This window comes from Sinocyclocheilus grahami, unplaced genomic scaffold, assembly GCF_001515645.1.
Source record: "Sinocyclocheilus grahami isolate Dianchi unplaced genomic scaffold, SAMN03320097.WGS_v1.1 scaffold54.1, whole genome shotgun sequence".
Lineage (NCBI taxonomy): Eukaryota > Metazoa > Chordata > Actinopteri > Cypriniformes > Cyprinidae > Sinocyclocheilus > Sinocyclocheilus grahami.
Window position 1 is genome coordinate 6,284,352 of NW_015505233.1, and position 16,742 is coordinate 6,301,093.

A 16,742-nucleotide genomic window follows, 5' to 3' on the forward strand; every position below is an offset into this window, starting at 1 on the left:
GATAACACGGGATCAGATTTCTAGAGGCTCGGCACCAATCTGTCATCGGGGCTCTAATAGCTGAATGTTTTTCTTGTTTGTCCAAAAAGTGAAAAAATCCAAGAGGTTGTGTTAAATGTCGGTATAAAGTTAGAATAAGGCAATGTATTACCCTTTTCAAAATTCTGGTTAAATGCCAATGATATAAACTGTATGTGTATAAAATATATTTCCTTTAGACCAAATAATCAAAACACAAATAATGTTCTGTCAAAATAAGACAAATGGCAAAGATGATATATAGAGAGTGAAACAAAAACACATATTCATACATACAATATTTTATTTAGACAAAGTTTATGTTGAGCCTGTGACTGGTAACAAATATAACTTGTTTTAAATAAATAAATGAGTCTGTTACACATCACACAAAGTATGTCACGTGGACTCCATGCAGCATAGTTTATTAAATTACATATGTAAACCTTGGCATTAACTAAAGTTGTAGTAAATGTATATAGTTAATATAGTTAATGTGAAAACATAAAACTGCTGTGAAAATTGAAAGTCAAAACTAGGATATTGCAGATTTGTTTTTTATTACAGAAAATTCTGTCCCATTGTATCAGCCCTGTAGCCTATCTAAATTAAATTTCCGCATTGCCATTCTGCCAATAAATGCCTTTTTGAATTAAACTAAATATACTTTAATTACAGAAATATACTTGTACTTTTATAAAAGCAGTTATATTTTAATACTTTAGATTTTCAATGAGAAAGTGTTTTTATTTGTACAAAAACGCACAATCATTTCCCTTAACAGACCATAAACTGCCAGGAAGACAGCTCTAGCCCATTCCCCCTTTCACACACAACCACAAGCACATCATCACTTTCCACTGGCTTCCTCGTCGCTGTCCTCCACTTCCTGGATTATAAGATCTGCTCCGGAATCTTCTGCAAGGTCATCGTCATCCATGACCCATGCGATTTGCCTGTTCTCACTCATGTCCTCTTCAACACCCAACAACAGGCCTTCCTTGTCCTCAATTCCATCCGTCCCATCAGTGATCAACTCACTGTAGCCGCTCTCTTGAATGCAAACATCACACAGCCTGTATTTGCGGGTTCCCTCGCTTACCACTCGCCCAGTGACTTCAGTTACATGCCGTTTGCACTTCCTGCACACCAGCTTACGGGCCTGATGGATCTGTGGAACACAAGTGATAACACGGGGGATGTTTAAGATACCACATTAATGATTTTATTTGACAGCCTGAAAAAATAGGTAATTATGTTAAATTACATCCATTACACTTGACTTAATTCAGCCATGACTTAATGTGATCATCATACACAGTACAAGATATGAATTAATGACCAACAGTAGCATGTGGATGTACAGCCTGTGGAGGTGTTAATGGACCAGACATGTGTGAAGCTGAGTGTGTTTCTCACCGTCTCAAAATGGCTGCGCAGGTGTTCCAGGCGAGTGAAACGTTTGCTGCAGGCCTGACAGGGATAAGGACGCTCACCTGTGTGACAGCGGAGATGACGCTTCAGATCGGCCTTTCTCTTTACTGTGTGCGTGCAGAATGGACATTTGTAACGCATAGAGGGAGTGGAATCTGAGACAGAGAGAGGCAGACATGGACTGTTAGATCCCTTTCATGCATCACCACATCAAATGACTATTTGAAAGCCTATTTAAAATCAAAACATCTCTTGTTTTGGAAGAAAAAGGCCTAAAGGAGAAATGTTTAACATTATTAACTTCTATCCAAGTTTTGACTGTTGTTTAAAACCTTGAATGGCTCTTAATTGCAAAATGGCATTTGGATTTGTGCAATATGAACATAGAAAATGTTTTATTGTGGAGGCAGAGAAATTCTTGCTGGAGGACAAAATAATTTTTTTAATAAATGTTTTTCTCCTTCATCCTAATGCACAAATGTATGAATAGATTTTATATGATTATATATATATATATGTATGTGAAGGCAGTATTACTGTACAATATTATTCTAATAAGAAAAAAACGATTTATTCCTGTGATTGCAACGCTGTAAAAGCGACATTTTCAGCATCATTACTCCAGTGTCACAAAATTCTTCATAAATCATTCTAATGCTGATTAGGTCTGGAAATCCATTTTTGTGGAAACTTTGATACCTTTTTTTCATGATGTATTAACGAATGTAAAGTTTAAAAGCAGCTTTTATTTGAAGTTGATTTTTTGTAACAATGAAAAGGTTTTTACTGTCACTATTGATAATTTTAATGCATCCTTGTTAAATAGAAGTATTCATAAAAAAAAAAAATGTACTGACCCCAAACTATATATGTACAATATCTGCAGTTTTGTGCTCACCTTTATTAAACACCCCAACTACCCCAACAATAGACGGAATAGACGGAAGGTTGGTGTACAGTTCGTCTGCTTTCTGAGAGCAGTGTGATACCACCCCCTGCAGGTCAATGAGAGAAGTGTCTTCTCTAGAAAAGCCAGTTATAAAATTAAAGTCACTGCGCCCTATATGTGCAAAAAACGCCCGCCGGAGAAAGAAAGTAATAGCCTACCTGAGATAACGCGCACACTCGCCTGTGATTCACTAAAAGGACATTTAAACATTAACCAGGCATATCATTTCTTACATTACGAATAAACCCTGTCAGATAAGGGGAAAGAGGCGTTGGGGTGGTTTCTGACGGGAGCCCTGTCGTCCGCGGAGAGCCGCCCACCGAACCGATCTCAGCTGGAAACGCTCCAGACTAGATTTTAAAACGCAAAACACCCGGCTTTGCAAGCACCTTCATCGCCTTTTCATATTTCGTATCACCTGAGCTCGGGCGACCCGCGGGTTGGCGCTGAGCCTCGCGCTGGTCCCCGTCGCCCACCCTCTTCACCCGGGCACCGTTTCCCCCCAGTCTCTTAAACATAATACTCACAGATGCCCCGCGTCACCCGCACTCCGGTACGGTCGACATGTCCCACTTTCACAAACCATCTCCATTTCTTAGCCTACTTTGGATGTATTTCTCCAGCTTTTGTTATCAGGGCGAACGGCTTTCACTTCCTGCTTTGCCCGAAAGACCGAAACCCGTTTGTGCTGGAAAAACGTTTTGCTGACGTGGGTGTCCGGTGCGCCCGGGACCGGAGAACCGCTTAAAGCACACGCGCCCCGCACAGCAAACCCGATTTATTTATATTAGCAGGTTCTGGCCTTGAAAATGAAAAAATGTCTCATTTGATGTTTTTCAGCACTTACGTTGACCCTTTCGTCTAATAGGAAACAGCGCCATTGATTTGACAGTGCACGATGTTCGTTACGCACAGTGAGTCTAACAAGCGAGTGCTGACAAAAAACATGTAAAAAAAAAACCAAACAAACAAAAACCAATTGTATACAGAACTGTTAAATGAACAATCGGTACAATGCTGAAAAAATTCAGTTGGACACACAATAACACAGAAGTTATTTCTAAATAAGCAAAATCATTTTTTATTATTTCATACTGACAAGGAAGTATAAATAATTCTAGATTAGAAATGAACCATTCAGTGTACTTTGATAAAAGTGAGATTACACGAAAATGGAGGACATTAGAAAACAAAAGAGACAGATTTTAAATTTGATAAAATCATTTGTTTAGCTTCAAGTTTCTTGTAATATGATGATTTTACATATAATTCTTACAAAATGAAAGACTTCATGGTCCCACTTTGGCTTTGTTTGTTTTTTTTGCCATGTGTGCAATTCCCTTATTTCCGTAAGAAACATTCTGCATTCATCCAGTTTTAAGACTGTGTTCCATTACTGAATCCTGTGGGATTCTGGGATTGCCAGCGCCACAGATCCTCACCTGTGTGATTAGAAAAAAAAAAGTCTGATTAATCATGAGCCGTCAGTACTTCACACCTCATTACACTCTTATCTACTTATGCACATTGCAGAATTAAAATGATTTCAATTCACACTTACACATCCTCTCCAGGCCGAATTCAGCCTTCCAGCCCAGCTCTTTCTCCGCCAGAGTTGGATCTGCATAGCAGGAGGCCACATCACCGCTGCGTCGAGGTGCAATCTGATAGGAAATCTGGGACCAGAAGAAAAATACTATAGCATTAAAGAGAATGTCAGATCCCCCCCCCCAAAAAAAATTATTGCAATATAAACATCATAATGAGATTTCATTAAGGCTAAACAAAATGTGTGTCTGCTTTGGACCACAGCAGGTTTACGCCTCACCTTTCGACCTGAAGCTTTTTCCATGGCATTCACCATCTGCAGCACTGAGTAACCTGTACCTGTGCCCAGATTATAAACCTACACAGAGACCAACACAGAAATGTAAAACTGAGAAGAAAAAAAAAGGATGTGAAAATGGAGTACATTAAAGAGGAAGTAAAAAAAGTCATACTTTACACCCACAGTTGTCCTTCAGTTTCCTGACGGCAGCAATGTGCCCCTTTGCCAAGTCAACAACATGGATGTAGTCTCTCACACCTACCCAGAAATAAAGGAATCAGTGATATTGTCATTACTGAAAACTAAAATGAAAAGAAAATGGAAACATTCCTATTAACTGAAATAAAAACCAACATAACTAGGAAGAAACTGAAAATAAACATTTTTAATACTCCAAAACTAACTAAAATAATAATAATAATACAAATAAATTTTAGTTTTAGAGACATAGTATATTATAAAACTTGAAACCTTTACAGCCCACCAGCATTAATCATGAAAATGCCACTGCATAGCAAAAACATTAGCCATAGCTTAGAAATTTAACAGCATTAATATTTGAAATGATAAGTGTTTTAATGATAGCACAAACTACTAAAATTCTAGATTAGAAATGAACCATTCAGTGTACTTTGATAAAAGTGAGATTACACGAAAATGGAGGACATTAGAAAACAAAAGAGACAGATTTTAAATTTGATAAAATCATTTGTTTAGCTTCAAGTTTCTTGTAATATGATGATTTTACATATAATTCTTACAAAATGAAAGACTTCATGGTCCCACTTTGGCTTTGTTTGTTTTTTTTGCCATGTGTGCAATTCCCTTATTTCCGTAAGAAACATTCTGCATTCATCCAGTTTTAAGACTGTGTTCCATTACTGAATCCTGTGGGATTCTGGGATTGCCAGCGCCACAGATCCTCACCTGTGTGATTAGAAAAAAAAAAGTCTGATTAATCATGAGCCGTCAGTACTTCACACCTCATTACACTCTTATCTACTTATGCACGTTGCAGAATTAAAATGATTTCAATTCACACTTACACATCCTCTCCAGGCCGAATTCAGCCTTCCAGCCCAGCTCTTTCTCCGCCAGAGTTGGATCTGCATAGCAGGAGGCCACATCACCGCTGCGTCGAGGTGCAATCTGATAGGAAATCTGGGACCAGAAGAAAAATACTATAGCATTAAAGAGAATGTCAGATCCCCCCCCCCAAAAAAAATTATTGCAATATAAACATCATAATGAGATTTCATTAAGGCTAAACAAAATGTGTGTCTGCTTTGGACCACAGCAGGTTTACGCCTCACCTTTCGACCTGAAGCTTTTTCCATGGCATTCACCATCTGCAGCACTGAGTAACCTGTACCTGTGCCCAGATTATAAACCTACACAGAGACCAACACAGAAATGTAAAACTGAGAAGAAAAAAAAAGGATGTGAAAATGGAGTACATTAAAGAGGAAGTAAAAAAAGTCATACTTTACACCCACAGTTGTCCTTCAGTTTCCTGACGGCAGCAATGTGCCCCTTTGCCAAGTCAACAACATGGATGTAGTCTCTCACACCTACCCAGAAATAAAGGAATCAGTGATATTGTCATTACTGAAAACTAAAATGAAAAGAAAATGGAAACATTCCTATTAACTGAAATAAAAACCAACATAACTAGGAAGAAACTGAAAATAAACATTTTTAATACTCCAAAACTAACTAAAATAATAATAATAATACAAATAAATTTTAGTTTTAGAGACATAGTATATTATAAAACTTGAAACCTTTACAGCCCACCAGCATTAATCATGAAAATGCCACTGCATAGCAAAAACATTAGCCATAGCTTAGAAATTTAACAGCATTAATATTTGAAATGATAAGTGTTTTAATGATAGCACAAACTACTAAAATAAAAACGGAATAAACTGAAACTAGAAAACTCTGACCAAAAAAAAAAAAACACCACCACCAACTAAAACCAGTGTTATTTTAGTATTATGCATATACAACTATATAATTATATATAATTTTGTTAGTTATTCAATAATAATATTCCAATGCTTTAATTTATTTTTATTTCAGTTTTAGTCTTAGTTTTAGTACTTCAACTTATTTTATTTAAATTAGTGGCCAAGGCAACATTCCAAAATTTCGTTTCAGTTTATGTAATATTTATATTTGATTTCAGCTTTGTTTAATTTAACCAAAACAGTGTTTAATAGTTTTAGTTAACAGTAATGACTTAAACTAACAATAAAGAAAACTAACAAAAATGAAAACAGGTTGAGAAAATACAATTAAAAACCTAAAAACAATTAAAAAACGAATTACAAATCCAAACCTAGTACGTAAATCAGAGAAAATCAGAGAGTTATGGCAGAAATAGCATGCTGAAAACCATCTCTCATCACCTGTTCCATCAGGTGTGCTGTAGTCATTTCCAAACACATTGAGATGTTTTCTTCTGCCAACAGCCACCTGCAGTACACAGTGAGAAAGAACAACATCCGTTACAATAAACACAGGCACACACACACAAGGCTCTTCTAGACCTTAAGTGGTCAAACGGGTTACCTGGGCAACGTAAGGCAGAAGGTTGTTTGGGATTCCCTGTGGATCTTCACCAATCTGTCCCGAGATGTGAGCACCAATGGGATTGAAGTACCTGAGCAGCACAGCATTCCAATCCTGCAAGACATTTTATCAGTCACAAACCTGCCACAGAGTCAAAAGTGTCATGAGAGAGCGGTCAGCTACCTTCTCTGCTGTGCACTGGTCCCTGATCATTTCCTCTATGAAGTACTTGGTCTTGCCATAGGGGTTTGTGCAGCCACCCACTGGATGCTGCTCATCAATGGGGAGTTTCTGGGGGTCTCCATAGACGGTGGCGGAGCTGCTGAATACCAGATTACGCACTCCATGAGACTGCATCACCTGATTCAGACACACAGGGCCACAGACAGTAAGGCATGCCTTAAGCACTAACATGCACACACAGACTCCAAACTGTACTGAATCTGTAACAATCAGTTCAAAGATTCATATGGACACTCCATGCATAAATATAATGCATAATGGCAATCCATGCAAATACATACCAACAATTTAGACACAATTCTTACCTCCAGCAGATTGATGGTTCCTGTGAGATTGACTCTGTAGTATCGTAAAGGCTGTTCTACTGATTCACCCACAGCTTTCAGTCCTGCAAAGTGCATCACTGCATAGAAGGAGTGCTGGGACACAGAGAGGAAACAATGAACTCCATTAGCCACTAAGGGGCGCTGTTACACATTATTTCACCAGGCAAGTTCTGAAAGCAGGTTTCCAGTCAGGTTTTGGCAAGAAAAAACATGTTTGTTTGTTATTATTTTCTTTCTTTCTTTCTTTCTATCTATCATCCATCCTGTTTCAAAATGTATTAAATATATACAAATATAAATAATAATAAAAAACAAATAAAAAGTATAAAACTATAAGCAATCAAATAAAAATAGCATACATTTTGTGGCTGAAAAAAAATACATACAAAATAAACTATATAAAAATATAAAGATTGTAAAATAGAACGTAGACATGTTGTGGCTAAGTAACAATAAAAATAATAATAAAATAAATGTATAAAAAAATGAGAAGAAAACCGGAGACATGTTGTGGCTCAATGTAGAACAGTAATTAGATTTCATTATACAAAGCAAGTAACGGATACGAAAAAGATTAAATGTAATATAAAAAATAAAAGAGTGTATATTTATTTTTACCTTTTTGAATATTTTCTCCAATCCAGGTTTATCCAGAAGGTCCAGCTCATGGAACTCAATCTGAGTTTTCAGAAACTTCTCTATTCTCCGCAAGCTCTCTGGAACATCACCCTCTCCTCAACAAAACACACATCCACAAAGAATGACAGACATAAAAAACAGGAAACATTAATTTAAATTTGAAATATAAAGGGTTTGTCCTAAATTTAAAAGCAAAGTTAACAATATTACAATAAATTAAGCAAAACATTGTTTTTATAAATGAAATTAAATATAAAAATGAATGCATATTATTTATAAAATATTTAATTTCATATTTAAAAAAAGTTTCGTTACTGAGACTATAGATTGCTTCACCCAGCAAATACTACATATAGTCCACAAGGGCTCACTGTGTGTGCCGGATATTTCTGAGGCTCTTTGTAATGCAGCAAGATTTACTGAAAAGGGTCCCTGTGTGTTCAGTGTACCACCAAATCCCTTCTTCACTATGTGTGATTTATTGAAGTCTGTTTACCTCTGACAGCATTACTGAAGTTATCGATGACCACAGGGTGATAACCAGCCTCTATGAGCTCCACAACACAGTGGCTGCCAATGTATCCACCTCCTCCTGTCACCAAGATCTTCTGACGCATGTTGAGAGCCTTCAGCACAGATTAAAAAAGATAGCCACATGAGTTAGGCTATTGTAATTACTGGTTCATTGTTAACAGGTATGTGGGTGTGTTCTATTCTTACTCAACCTGTAAGTGAACTACGTGGCTTTACCTTCACCTGCAGCATCCTGTTTCACTTTATATGAAAGGAGCGCTTTCATTAATGCGAAGCACATCGTAGCATTTAAAAGTCACCAAGATCCCCAAACGTTCAAGAGCTTAGTTCAATTCAGTCTGACTACACTGGTATTCACGGACTACACTGATATTATAAAACACAGTAAGACTTTGAAAGTCACCTGACTGGAGGAGTAAAGTAAGATCTCTTAGCCGTCAGAACAAAACAAACAATGCAACATAAGCATAACAACAGCTCACATTCAGATGTATTCACACTCACCGTGCTGATGAATGGGGATCAATGAGGGTTATTGGGGGACCCGCGGGTGACAGCAGGCAGTTCAGTGACAGGCGAACAGTTCACTGAGTCTGTTTGGTTTATTCATTCTCTCTTCCTGGTTTCAGGGACACGTGGAAGTGTGTGAAGTCAATAACGTATGTGCTGAGTAATTCCCTTTCAAAGAAAAAGTCCCTCATATTTTGGTAAAATACGGTTCAAGTATGTATGTATTTATTTCTTGTTATTATTTATTTATTACAACAGTATTCTTTCATGCAGATTTTTTTAAAATAGCGACTAGAAGGAGATCAGTGTCCGGTATGAAGACCAATACAAGCCAATATAAATAAGGAGGGAGTGCACTAGAAGACATTTAACTAAGTAATATATATTTATGTACAGTACCAACATTAAGAACGACTGAGATTAATCAAGCCTTCTCCAAGAAACTTTTGTTATGGAAAATGTACATCTTCATTGGATAAATATTTTCCCTCAGGCACATAACTTTCACAACTTTCATTATGACGTGTCTGTCCCCTATGGTATTTAAGTGGTTGAATACAATAAACATATGTCAGTCAACTGGTTTTTGTTCGGTTATTTTAAAACAGGAACTTCCATATATCAAAGACCACGTCTTTAAACCACTAAAACTGAAATTAGGAATAGAAACATAAATAGGAATACATTTCTAACAGTGACAGAGAGAATGGAGAAACAATTTTGTGTGTACATTTTTGTGCCAGAATAATTTTGCGCAGCCACTGACATTCGAGGCTGTTGAATCTATGATGCCTAAATGTCCCTTTCAAATTCATGAATATTTTCCTTTAGTCCAACAGTTTTCCTACACATTCTCACGTAAACAGGCTTGCCAAAGCCTCACGGATTTGTCAGGGAAAACTACACGTCTGAATGCGCATTAAGAAAAACAGAGCTAAACAGTAAAAACAAAACATTGATTTATTAATGCTTGTCTTTGGAATCTTATTTTCCTTTAATATATGGTAAAATACGGTTCAAGTATGTATGTATTTATTTCTTGTTATTATTTATTTATTACAACAGTATTCTTTCATGCAGATTTTTTTTAAATAGCGACTAGAAGGAGATCAGTGTCCGGTATGAAGACCAATACAAGCCAATATAAATAAGGAGGGAGTGCACTAGAAGACATTTAACTAAGTAATATATATTTATGTACAGTACCAACACTAAGAACGACTTAGATTAATCAAGCCTTCTCCAAGAAACTTTTGTTATGGAAAATGTACATCTTCATTGGATAAATATTTTCCCTCAGGCACATAACTTTCACAACTTTCATTATGACGTGTCTGTCCCCTATGGTATTTAAGTGGTTGAATACAATAAACATATGTCAGTCAACTGGTTTTTGTTCGGTTATTTTAAAACAGGAACTTCCATATATCAAAGACCACGTCTTTAAACCACTAAAACTGAAATTAGGAATAGAAACATAAATAGGAATACATTTCTAACAGTGACAGAGAGAATGGAGAAACAATTTTGTGTGTACATTTTTGTGCCAGAATAATTTTGCGCAGCCACTGACATTCGAGGCTGTTGAATCTATGATGCCTAAATGTCCCTTTCAAATTCATGAATATTTTCCTTTAGTCCAACAGTTTTCCTACACATTCTCACGTAAACAGGCTTGCCAAAGCCTCACGGATTTGTCAGGGAAAACTACACGTCTGAATGCGCATTAAGAAAAACAGAGCTAAACAGTAAAAACAAAACATTGATTTATTAATGCTTGTCTTTGGAATCTTATTTTCCTTTAATATATGCATCACACTAATGGTACTTTGGTGTCAGAGTATCAATGATGGTTTTGGGGCTCAAAGATAACAAAACAGGATGATATTACAGCTGCTGAATGAATCAGCTCGGTTCCTTAATCAGATCACAGCGAAAAAACATGGCACACATACAAGAGTAATGATTTCTGTGATTTGAGATTTATACTGTAGTCCAGGTCTTACTGTATGAGAATCTGAATAAAAAAGAGCAAAATGACAAACAACAAATTGAAACTGCAATACCAAATGAAAACCAACAGAGGGCAGAAAGCAGCAATAACAAACAAAACAGTCATTTTGATGGACACTCCTCATCCAACTCAAAACCCTACTTTACACGGACACTCCAGCCTTTCTCAGGAGATCTATAATACTAGGACAAGCTATTCAATAGCATTCCAGCTCATCTCAGTGGTGTGAATGCAAAATTAGTGCAGGATCCCCAGAAGTAAGCAACCTGCTTGCTTCCTTTTCGGGCTCTCAGTTCTTGGCACAAACAATTTTGAGCTAATCACCTCAGCTGTAAATGCTGATTGGTCAATGGCACATCAAGAGAGCACATAGTCACAAGCCCTTAAGTCCATTTGACAGCTCTTCAATATAATATAATGAAACAAGCAATTAATTTGTTGCTTGCAAGAAATCAGAATATGTGGCAGTGTTAGCAGGCCATGCTAACCAGCAAAACCTTTTCTAATACAAACCTCTTAGTTACTTTAAAAAATCTGATCGCAGACCAACAGCTAAAGATGAACTTTCAGGTCTACTTTAAGGTTGCTTGAAGTTGTGTGCTCCCCTCTGAGAATATACTGTTGCTGTGGTGGAATTTTGAAAGCATTCGTGATCACGGTATAAATGATCAGGACGTGTATATATTCACAGTCTTACATCTCAAAGTGGCGGTAGAGGCTCTCTACGTATTCCAGAACTCTGTGCCAGTCCGGTGCTTCTTCTTTTAGCATCTCCTCCACCGTCTGAGGAACCACAATGAAACATTAGTCAGAAATTAACAACCACACGAAATCATACTAATAGTCATATTTGATTAATTTCCATGAATCATGTTTGAGTTATTTTTTGAATCCTGATTGTGTCATTATCATATCAGCCAATCATGTCTGAGGCATTTACATATCCAGTCAGTCATGTCTGAGTAATTCTTATGTTTAGCCAGTCATTTCTGAGCCAATTACATATCTAATCAATCATATCTAAGTTATTCACATGTCTATTCAATCATGATTGAGTCATTTTCACATCTTGCCTGTCAAGTTTCTCATTCTCATCTGAAGTCAGCACCAATATCTGACAGATGTTTTTTTTAATTCAAGCTGGAACTAATTAATAGTGCATTGCTTGATTTGTTTGGTGGCTGAATCATGGTGCAGTAATTAAATGATTGAGTTATGAAATTAAATACAACTGTTTAGAAAAAAACTCAAGTTCACGCACCAGTGATGCAGAGATTCCAAAACCTTCTCCAGTCTGGAATGCAAGAGTGAGATTCTCTTTCTGTGGATAAAATCATCACCATTATCATAACCCTTATGTTAATATGTTTGCATGTAAGTCATGCATATGAAGTTTGTATTACCTTATTCTCTGGACTGAGTTTGTCATATGGTATATGAGAGGGGAGGTAACTGTGGTAAATAGCACAAAAGGCCAAACCATCCACCCAGCAACTGCTGAAATTAGTGATCTCAATATTCTGAAAGAAAGACAGGAAGCAGCAAAATAAGACAGAGACAGGCAGATACTCTAGATATACAGTAGTCAACATTTGAAGTGGATCAAAAAAATTTCATCAAAGTTGTTCTAAGACATTTTGGTTTTAGGACAACTTTGATGAAATGTTTTGATCCATAATATATATACAGTATATATATATATATATTCTACATAGTAAGCAAAAAAATTCCCTATTATTTCACAGATAAACACAACAGAATATACATAACCAATACAGTTCAAAATGCTTATGAAAGAAGTATCTTTTGTCCAAGGCTGCATGTATTTGATCAAAATACAGTAAAAACTGTGATATATATATATATATATATATATATATGGTCTTGTTGTTCTGTTGGTCTAAACTTACTGCTTGAGTCTTGCTCTTAGAAGTCTGAAGTTATTAGACACTGTTTACTAATTTTTACTGTTAAATATTTTAGATACATAATCATAAATATCCAAATATTTGTTTTTCTACTCACAGATACTGTTGTCATAGTAACGGAAGGTTGATAAGTACCATTTACAACAACATCAGGGCAATCTGAGGGCAGCCGGCACAGGCTCCTGCAAAAATGATGGAATGATCCATGAAATTAACATGGGTCACACTGTCTCTTTGACAGACTGTGGACTGTAAACAATGAATCATTTAGAATCACTAAACGATGTTGTCTATTGGACAAATCGCATATGTCTAAGGCATGCATCGACTGTGCTCTGCTTCACAATGATTTCTTGATGGAACTCACTGGATGAACAGACAAACATGAATCAGACTGAATCAGAATCCATTCTTTGATTCCGTTGGGAATCAAGAGTACTTTAGATTCCAAAGGTGGAAATTGATTCCATACAGAGGAATTGACTTCACTCTTACATGTTCAGATGTACCAGGTCCATTACCTTGATTTCCAAACTAGTACATGTCCCATGATTCATATAATAGACTTTAATCTTTTGATTCAGATCAACAAGAAACTTATTTATTCTGTGAGTGTTCCATAATTACATCAGTAGGTAGTGATGAGTGAGCATCTGTTAGAGTACTGAGTGATTCATTCAATTATTCAATCATTCACTCAACAGATTCATTCCAAAACAAAGCTGCTATTAACGGAAACTCCATCCAAACACTCATTTAAAATACAGAGAAAAGGCAGCTAAAAGATATAGACATTTGCACTATCAATCATAATATTGTAAAGTATATTGTTAACACTTTACAATAAGGTTACATTTGGTAACATTAGTTAACTACATTAGCAAACACGAATTAACAATGAAAAATATTTCTAACACATTGACCTTTATGTTCACATTAATATCAACTTTCACTAATAAATTCTTAAAATCAAAAGATGTATTTGTTCATATTATTTAATGGACCACAGCTGACATGAACTGACAATGAAAATGCATTAGTATTAACTATCGTTACAAAAGATCAGCAATACTGCACATTGTTGTAAGTTAGTTGTATTACCGGTATATTTTACATTAAATGTTTATATTGTGCATTTATCCAATCTCAAAATTTGAGCCTTTGTACAGTGACGGCCAAGATTATTAGAACATTAGTATTTTCATTTTTCACCAGATAAAAAACGTTTTTAAGCCAGTTATTTATATCTTTTGCTGTAGTGTGTCAGTGGGAAATATCAGTTTACATTTCCAAACATTCATTTTGCCATTAATTGTAATAATCCAGTGAGATTTTTGTCTGACAACAGCAAGTGCTCCACACAGAGATCATCATCCAGTCTGTCTGGAGTGACATGAAGAAACAGAACAAACTGAGACAGACTAAATCCAGAAGAACTGTGGCAACATCTCCAAGATGTTTCAAGAACTGGATGATGATCAGATCAGATCTCTGTGTGGAGCACTGGCTGTTGTCAGACAAAAATCTCACTGCATTATTACAATTAATGGCAAAATTAATGTTTGGAAATGTAAACTGATATTTCCTACTAACACACTACAGCAAAAGATAGAAATAACTGACTTAAAACCTTTTTTTATTTAGCTGATGAAAATACTAGTGTTCTAATAATTTTGGCCACCACTGTATGTATAGGATTTATTTTTGGCAATTTTTGACATAACTGGATAACACTCACCTTGACCTCTCTGTAGTACCAGAGATGCGCATTTCTCTTTTTCCCTTCATTTCATCTGTCCACAGTTGATCTTCGGGTCCAGTTCTCTTCCCATAACCCTCCACTTGTCTCTCTAGGCCCCTCATTGCTGGCGCCCCCTGGTGGCTGCCTGTGACCTGCTTCAGTTTCTGCTTGCTCTGCTCCAGCTCAACTCTGAGGCTCTCCAACTGACTTTCGACCTCCCGGCGACCCTGCAAGGCATTGGCTAGCTGTGTGCCCAGGTCCTGCCTTGCTGCTCTTAAAGTACCTAGCTCTTCCTCAGCTTCTGCCCTCAGTCTGTCTGAAACCACTAGCGCCACCTTCAGGTCAGCCTGGAATTGCTGCCACTCCTCACGTTCTGCCTACAGAATGAGATAACAATAGTCATATTAATTGGTATGTAAATATAAGAACAATAAATCTTTTAATTAAATGTTTTATAATAAAATATACACAATTTATTCAAATATATATACCAATTTAATGGGAACACTGCTGTTCACACATGCCAAAAAAACCTGGTCCTCAAGGTGTCTTTATTCCAAAACAGACAGTATTACTAAGAGGAAGTGGGTCTCTGGTCTTTCAGAGCAGAGCAGTAGACCGAGGATATGAATGTTTTCCTCTTGGATAGAGTTGTAACTCAGCTGTGAGTCTATGTGATTATTACTAGTGATATAACACATCCTCAATGACTTCATAATAAGAATGGTCTGTCACAGGAGGGATTTTCAAGCATTTTACCTTATGATGCAAAAGAAAGCTTTTCCTATTAGCCGGTTTAATTCCTGAACCATTTGCTCTGAAAAGACACTTCATTGTATTGATGAATAAGAACGGAGTGCAACAGCATTAACACATGTTGGCAATCACCCAACCTTGTTAAAGTCATTAAATTCTGTCTTTCTCTCTGCTCACACTCATAGCTTTCCAGTCATCCGAACAGGACAGAAACTGACCCCACCTCCCTCTCTCTCTCTCTGGACAGTGGTGATGTTTTAGACATCAGCTCATTGACTCAGTGGGATTTCTAAGGAAGTACCACACCCATGATGATAAGAAGTTGTTGCTCTTCTTTAGGGCTTTCGTAGTGTGTGTGGGGGTGGATAGAGTGCGACTCTCTCACCCTACTTGACAACCCCTCGCACACACATACACACTACATAATCGCTACACTCGACTACACACACAGAAAAGCGCCCACAGACAAGTGCGTCTGACACAATGGTCTAATACACTTTGGAAAGCTTTTTCCAGCCGAACCCAAAGCCAGCGTGTGACTCCTGCATTCAGCTCAGTCCATCTGGAACTGATCCGTCAGCTTCTTACGTTCATAATGTGTGTGTGTAAGATTGAAACAAAAGCTGCAGATGAAGGGACCCACCACCACCGATCAAACACACACACACCCATAACATATTTTGTGCTTTGTGAGTATAGTCATTATTAGCAGATGGGTTTTAGCATTTTAGCAATGTCCAGCAGAGCGAGAGAGATTGTTGACTGTCACGAATTCGGTTCATGGACTTCCGTTTATTCACCACCAGATGTCACCCTTTCCATTACATTGACTCTCGCACTACACAAACTGTTGCATAGCACCCCGGACTACATTTCCCATCATTCTTTGCACAATTTGCACACTGCCCTGATTGCACTCATTGCACACAGCTGTTTCTAATTACCTCATTCACTATATAACACCCACTCTAACCACCTTTCTCTGCGGAGTATTGTTTAGCCTGTACCCCTTTCCGAGTCTCCGTGGTTTCCTTGTTTTGATCTTTGCCTGTTTTCCTGTTTTTTTTTCCCCTCTCGTCTCGCCCCTGTGATTCTGTCTGCCGATCGGTGACCTATGCTAGCCCTAGGACTATTCTTGTGTTTTGCCCGCCATATACCTGTTTGCCATTGTTTGACCCTGCCTGTTTACCACGTCTCTCTATTAAAAGCTTGCAGATGGATCCACACGTCTCACATCTCGTCAGC

General features: G+C 37.1%; 3 protein-coding genes and 1 long non-coding RNA gene across 5 annotated transcripts in view; all 4 read right to left on the reverse strand.

Annotated features, from left to right (window-relative positions):
- Nucleotides 1-539: 539 nt before the first annotated feature.
- LOC107583661 (zinc finger and BTB domain-containing protein 8A.2-like) lies at nt 540-2,993 on the reverse strand. The gene is made up of 4 exons (XM_016269943.1): nt 2,929-2,993; nt 2,351-2,475; nt 1,438-1,607; nt 540-1,189 (listed from the first exon to the last, which is right to left on the reverse strand). The coding sequence occupies exons 1-4, from the start codon at nt 2,991-2,993 to the stop codon at nt 869-871; spliced, it is 681 nt and encodes a 226-aa protein (XP_016125429.1). The 3' UTR covers nt 540-868.
- Nucleotides 2,994-3,494: 501 nt separating this feature from the next.
- On the reverse strand, nt 3,495-4,489 carry LOC107583714 (uncharacterized). Its single transcript, XR_001609063.1, has 4 exons — nt 4,402-4,489; nt 4,230-4,307; nt 3,963-4,077; nt 3,495-3,843 (listed from the first exon to the last, which is right to left on the reverse strand). It is a non-coding gene; the product is annotated as an uncharacterized lncRNA (long non-coding RNA).
- Nucleotides 4,490-4,835: 346 nt separating this feature from the next.
- Nucleotides 4,836-9,179, reverse strand: gale (UDP-galactose-4-epimerase). 2 transcript variants are annotated; one of them, XM_016269871.1, is made up of 11 exons: nt 9,053-9,179; nt 8,511-8,640; nt 7,994-8,106; nt 7,355-7,468; nt 6,990-7,166; nt 6,807-6,920; nt 6,644-6,710; nt 5,715-5,800; nt 5,543-5,620; nt 5,276-5,390; nt 4,836-5,156 (listed from the first exon to the last, which is right to left on the reverse strand). In XM_016269871.1, the coding sequence occupies exons 2-11, from the start codon at nt 8,629-8,631 to the stop codon at nt 5,092-5,094; spliced, it is 1,050 nt and encodes a 349-aa protein (XP_016125357.1). In that variant the 5' UTR covers nt 8,632-8,640; nt 9,053-9,179; the 3' UTR covers nt 4,836-5,091. The 2 variants fall into 2 exon arrangements, with proteins under 2 accessions (XP_016125357.1, XP_016125354.1); XM_016269868.1 differs by having other exon boundaries at nt 7,994-8,109.
- A 1,413-nt stretch (nt 9,180-10,592) lies between these two features.
- LOC107583662 (cytospin-A-like) overlaps nt 10,593-16,742 on the reverse strand; it is a 16,101-nt gene continuing 9,951 nt past the window's right edge. Inside the window, exons 5-10 of the mRNA XM_016269944.1 lie at nt 14,739-15,118; nt 13,098-13,182; nt 12,950-13,006; nt 12,476-12,592; nt 12,334-12,393; nt 10,593-11,855 (exon numbers count right to left, since the gene is read on the reverse strand). Coding sequence (XP_016125430.1) covers nt 11,766-11,855; nt 12,334-12,393; nt 12,476-12,592; nt 12,950-13,006; nt 13,098-13,182; nt 14,739-15,118 — 789 coding nt within the window. The 3' untranslated portion in view covers nt 10,593-11,765. The remainder of the gene's footprint in view (nt 11,856-12,333; nt 12,394-12,475; nt 12,593-12,949; nt 13,007-13,097; nt 13,183-14,738; nt 15,119-16,742) is intronic.

Bases quoted from the DNA above. Each gene is read 5' to 3' on its own strand.
- LOC107583661 (XM_016269943.1), bottom strand. From the start codon at position 2,993: ATGGAGATGGTTTGTGAAAGTGGGACATGTCGACCGTACCGGAGTGCG. The intron at 2,476-2,928 runs GTGAGTATTATG...TGGCTTTTCTAG, and splicing joins GCGGGTGACGCGGGGCATCT to AGAAGACACTTCTCTCATTG. The intron at 1,190-1,437 runs GTGAGAAACACA...TGTGTTCCACAG, and splicing joins TGCGCAGCCATTTTGAGACG to ATCCATCAGGCCCGTAAGCT.
- gale (XM_016269868.1), bottom strand. From the start codon at position 8,631: ATGCGTCAGAAGATCTTGGTGACAGGAGGAGGTGGATACATTGGCAGC. The intron at 8,110-8,510 runs GTAAACAGACTT...TGTTTTGTTGAG, and splicing joins CTTCAGTAATGCTGTCAGAG to GAGAGGGTGATGTTCCAGAG. The intron at 5,801-6,643 runs GTGATGAGAGAT...ATTTCTGGGTAG, and splicing joins CAGCACACCTGATGGAACAG to GTGTGAGAGACTACATCCAT.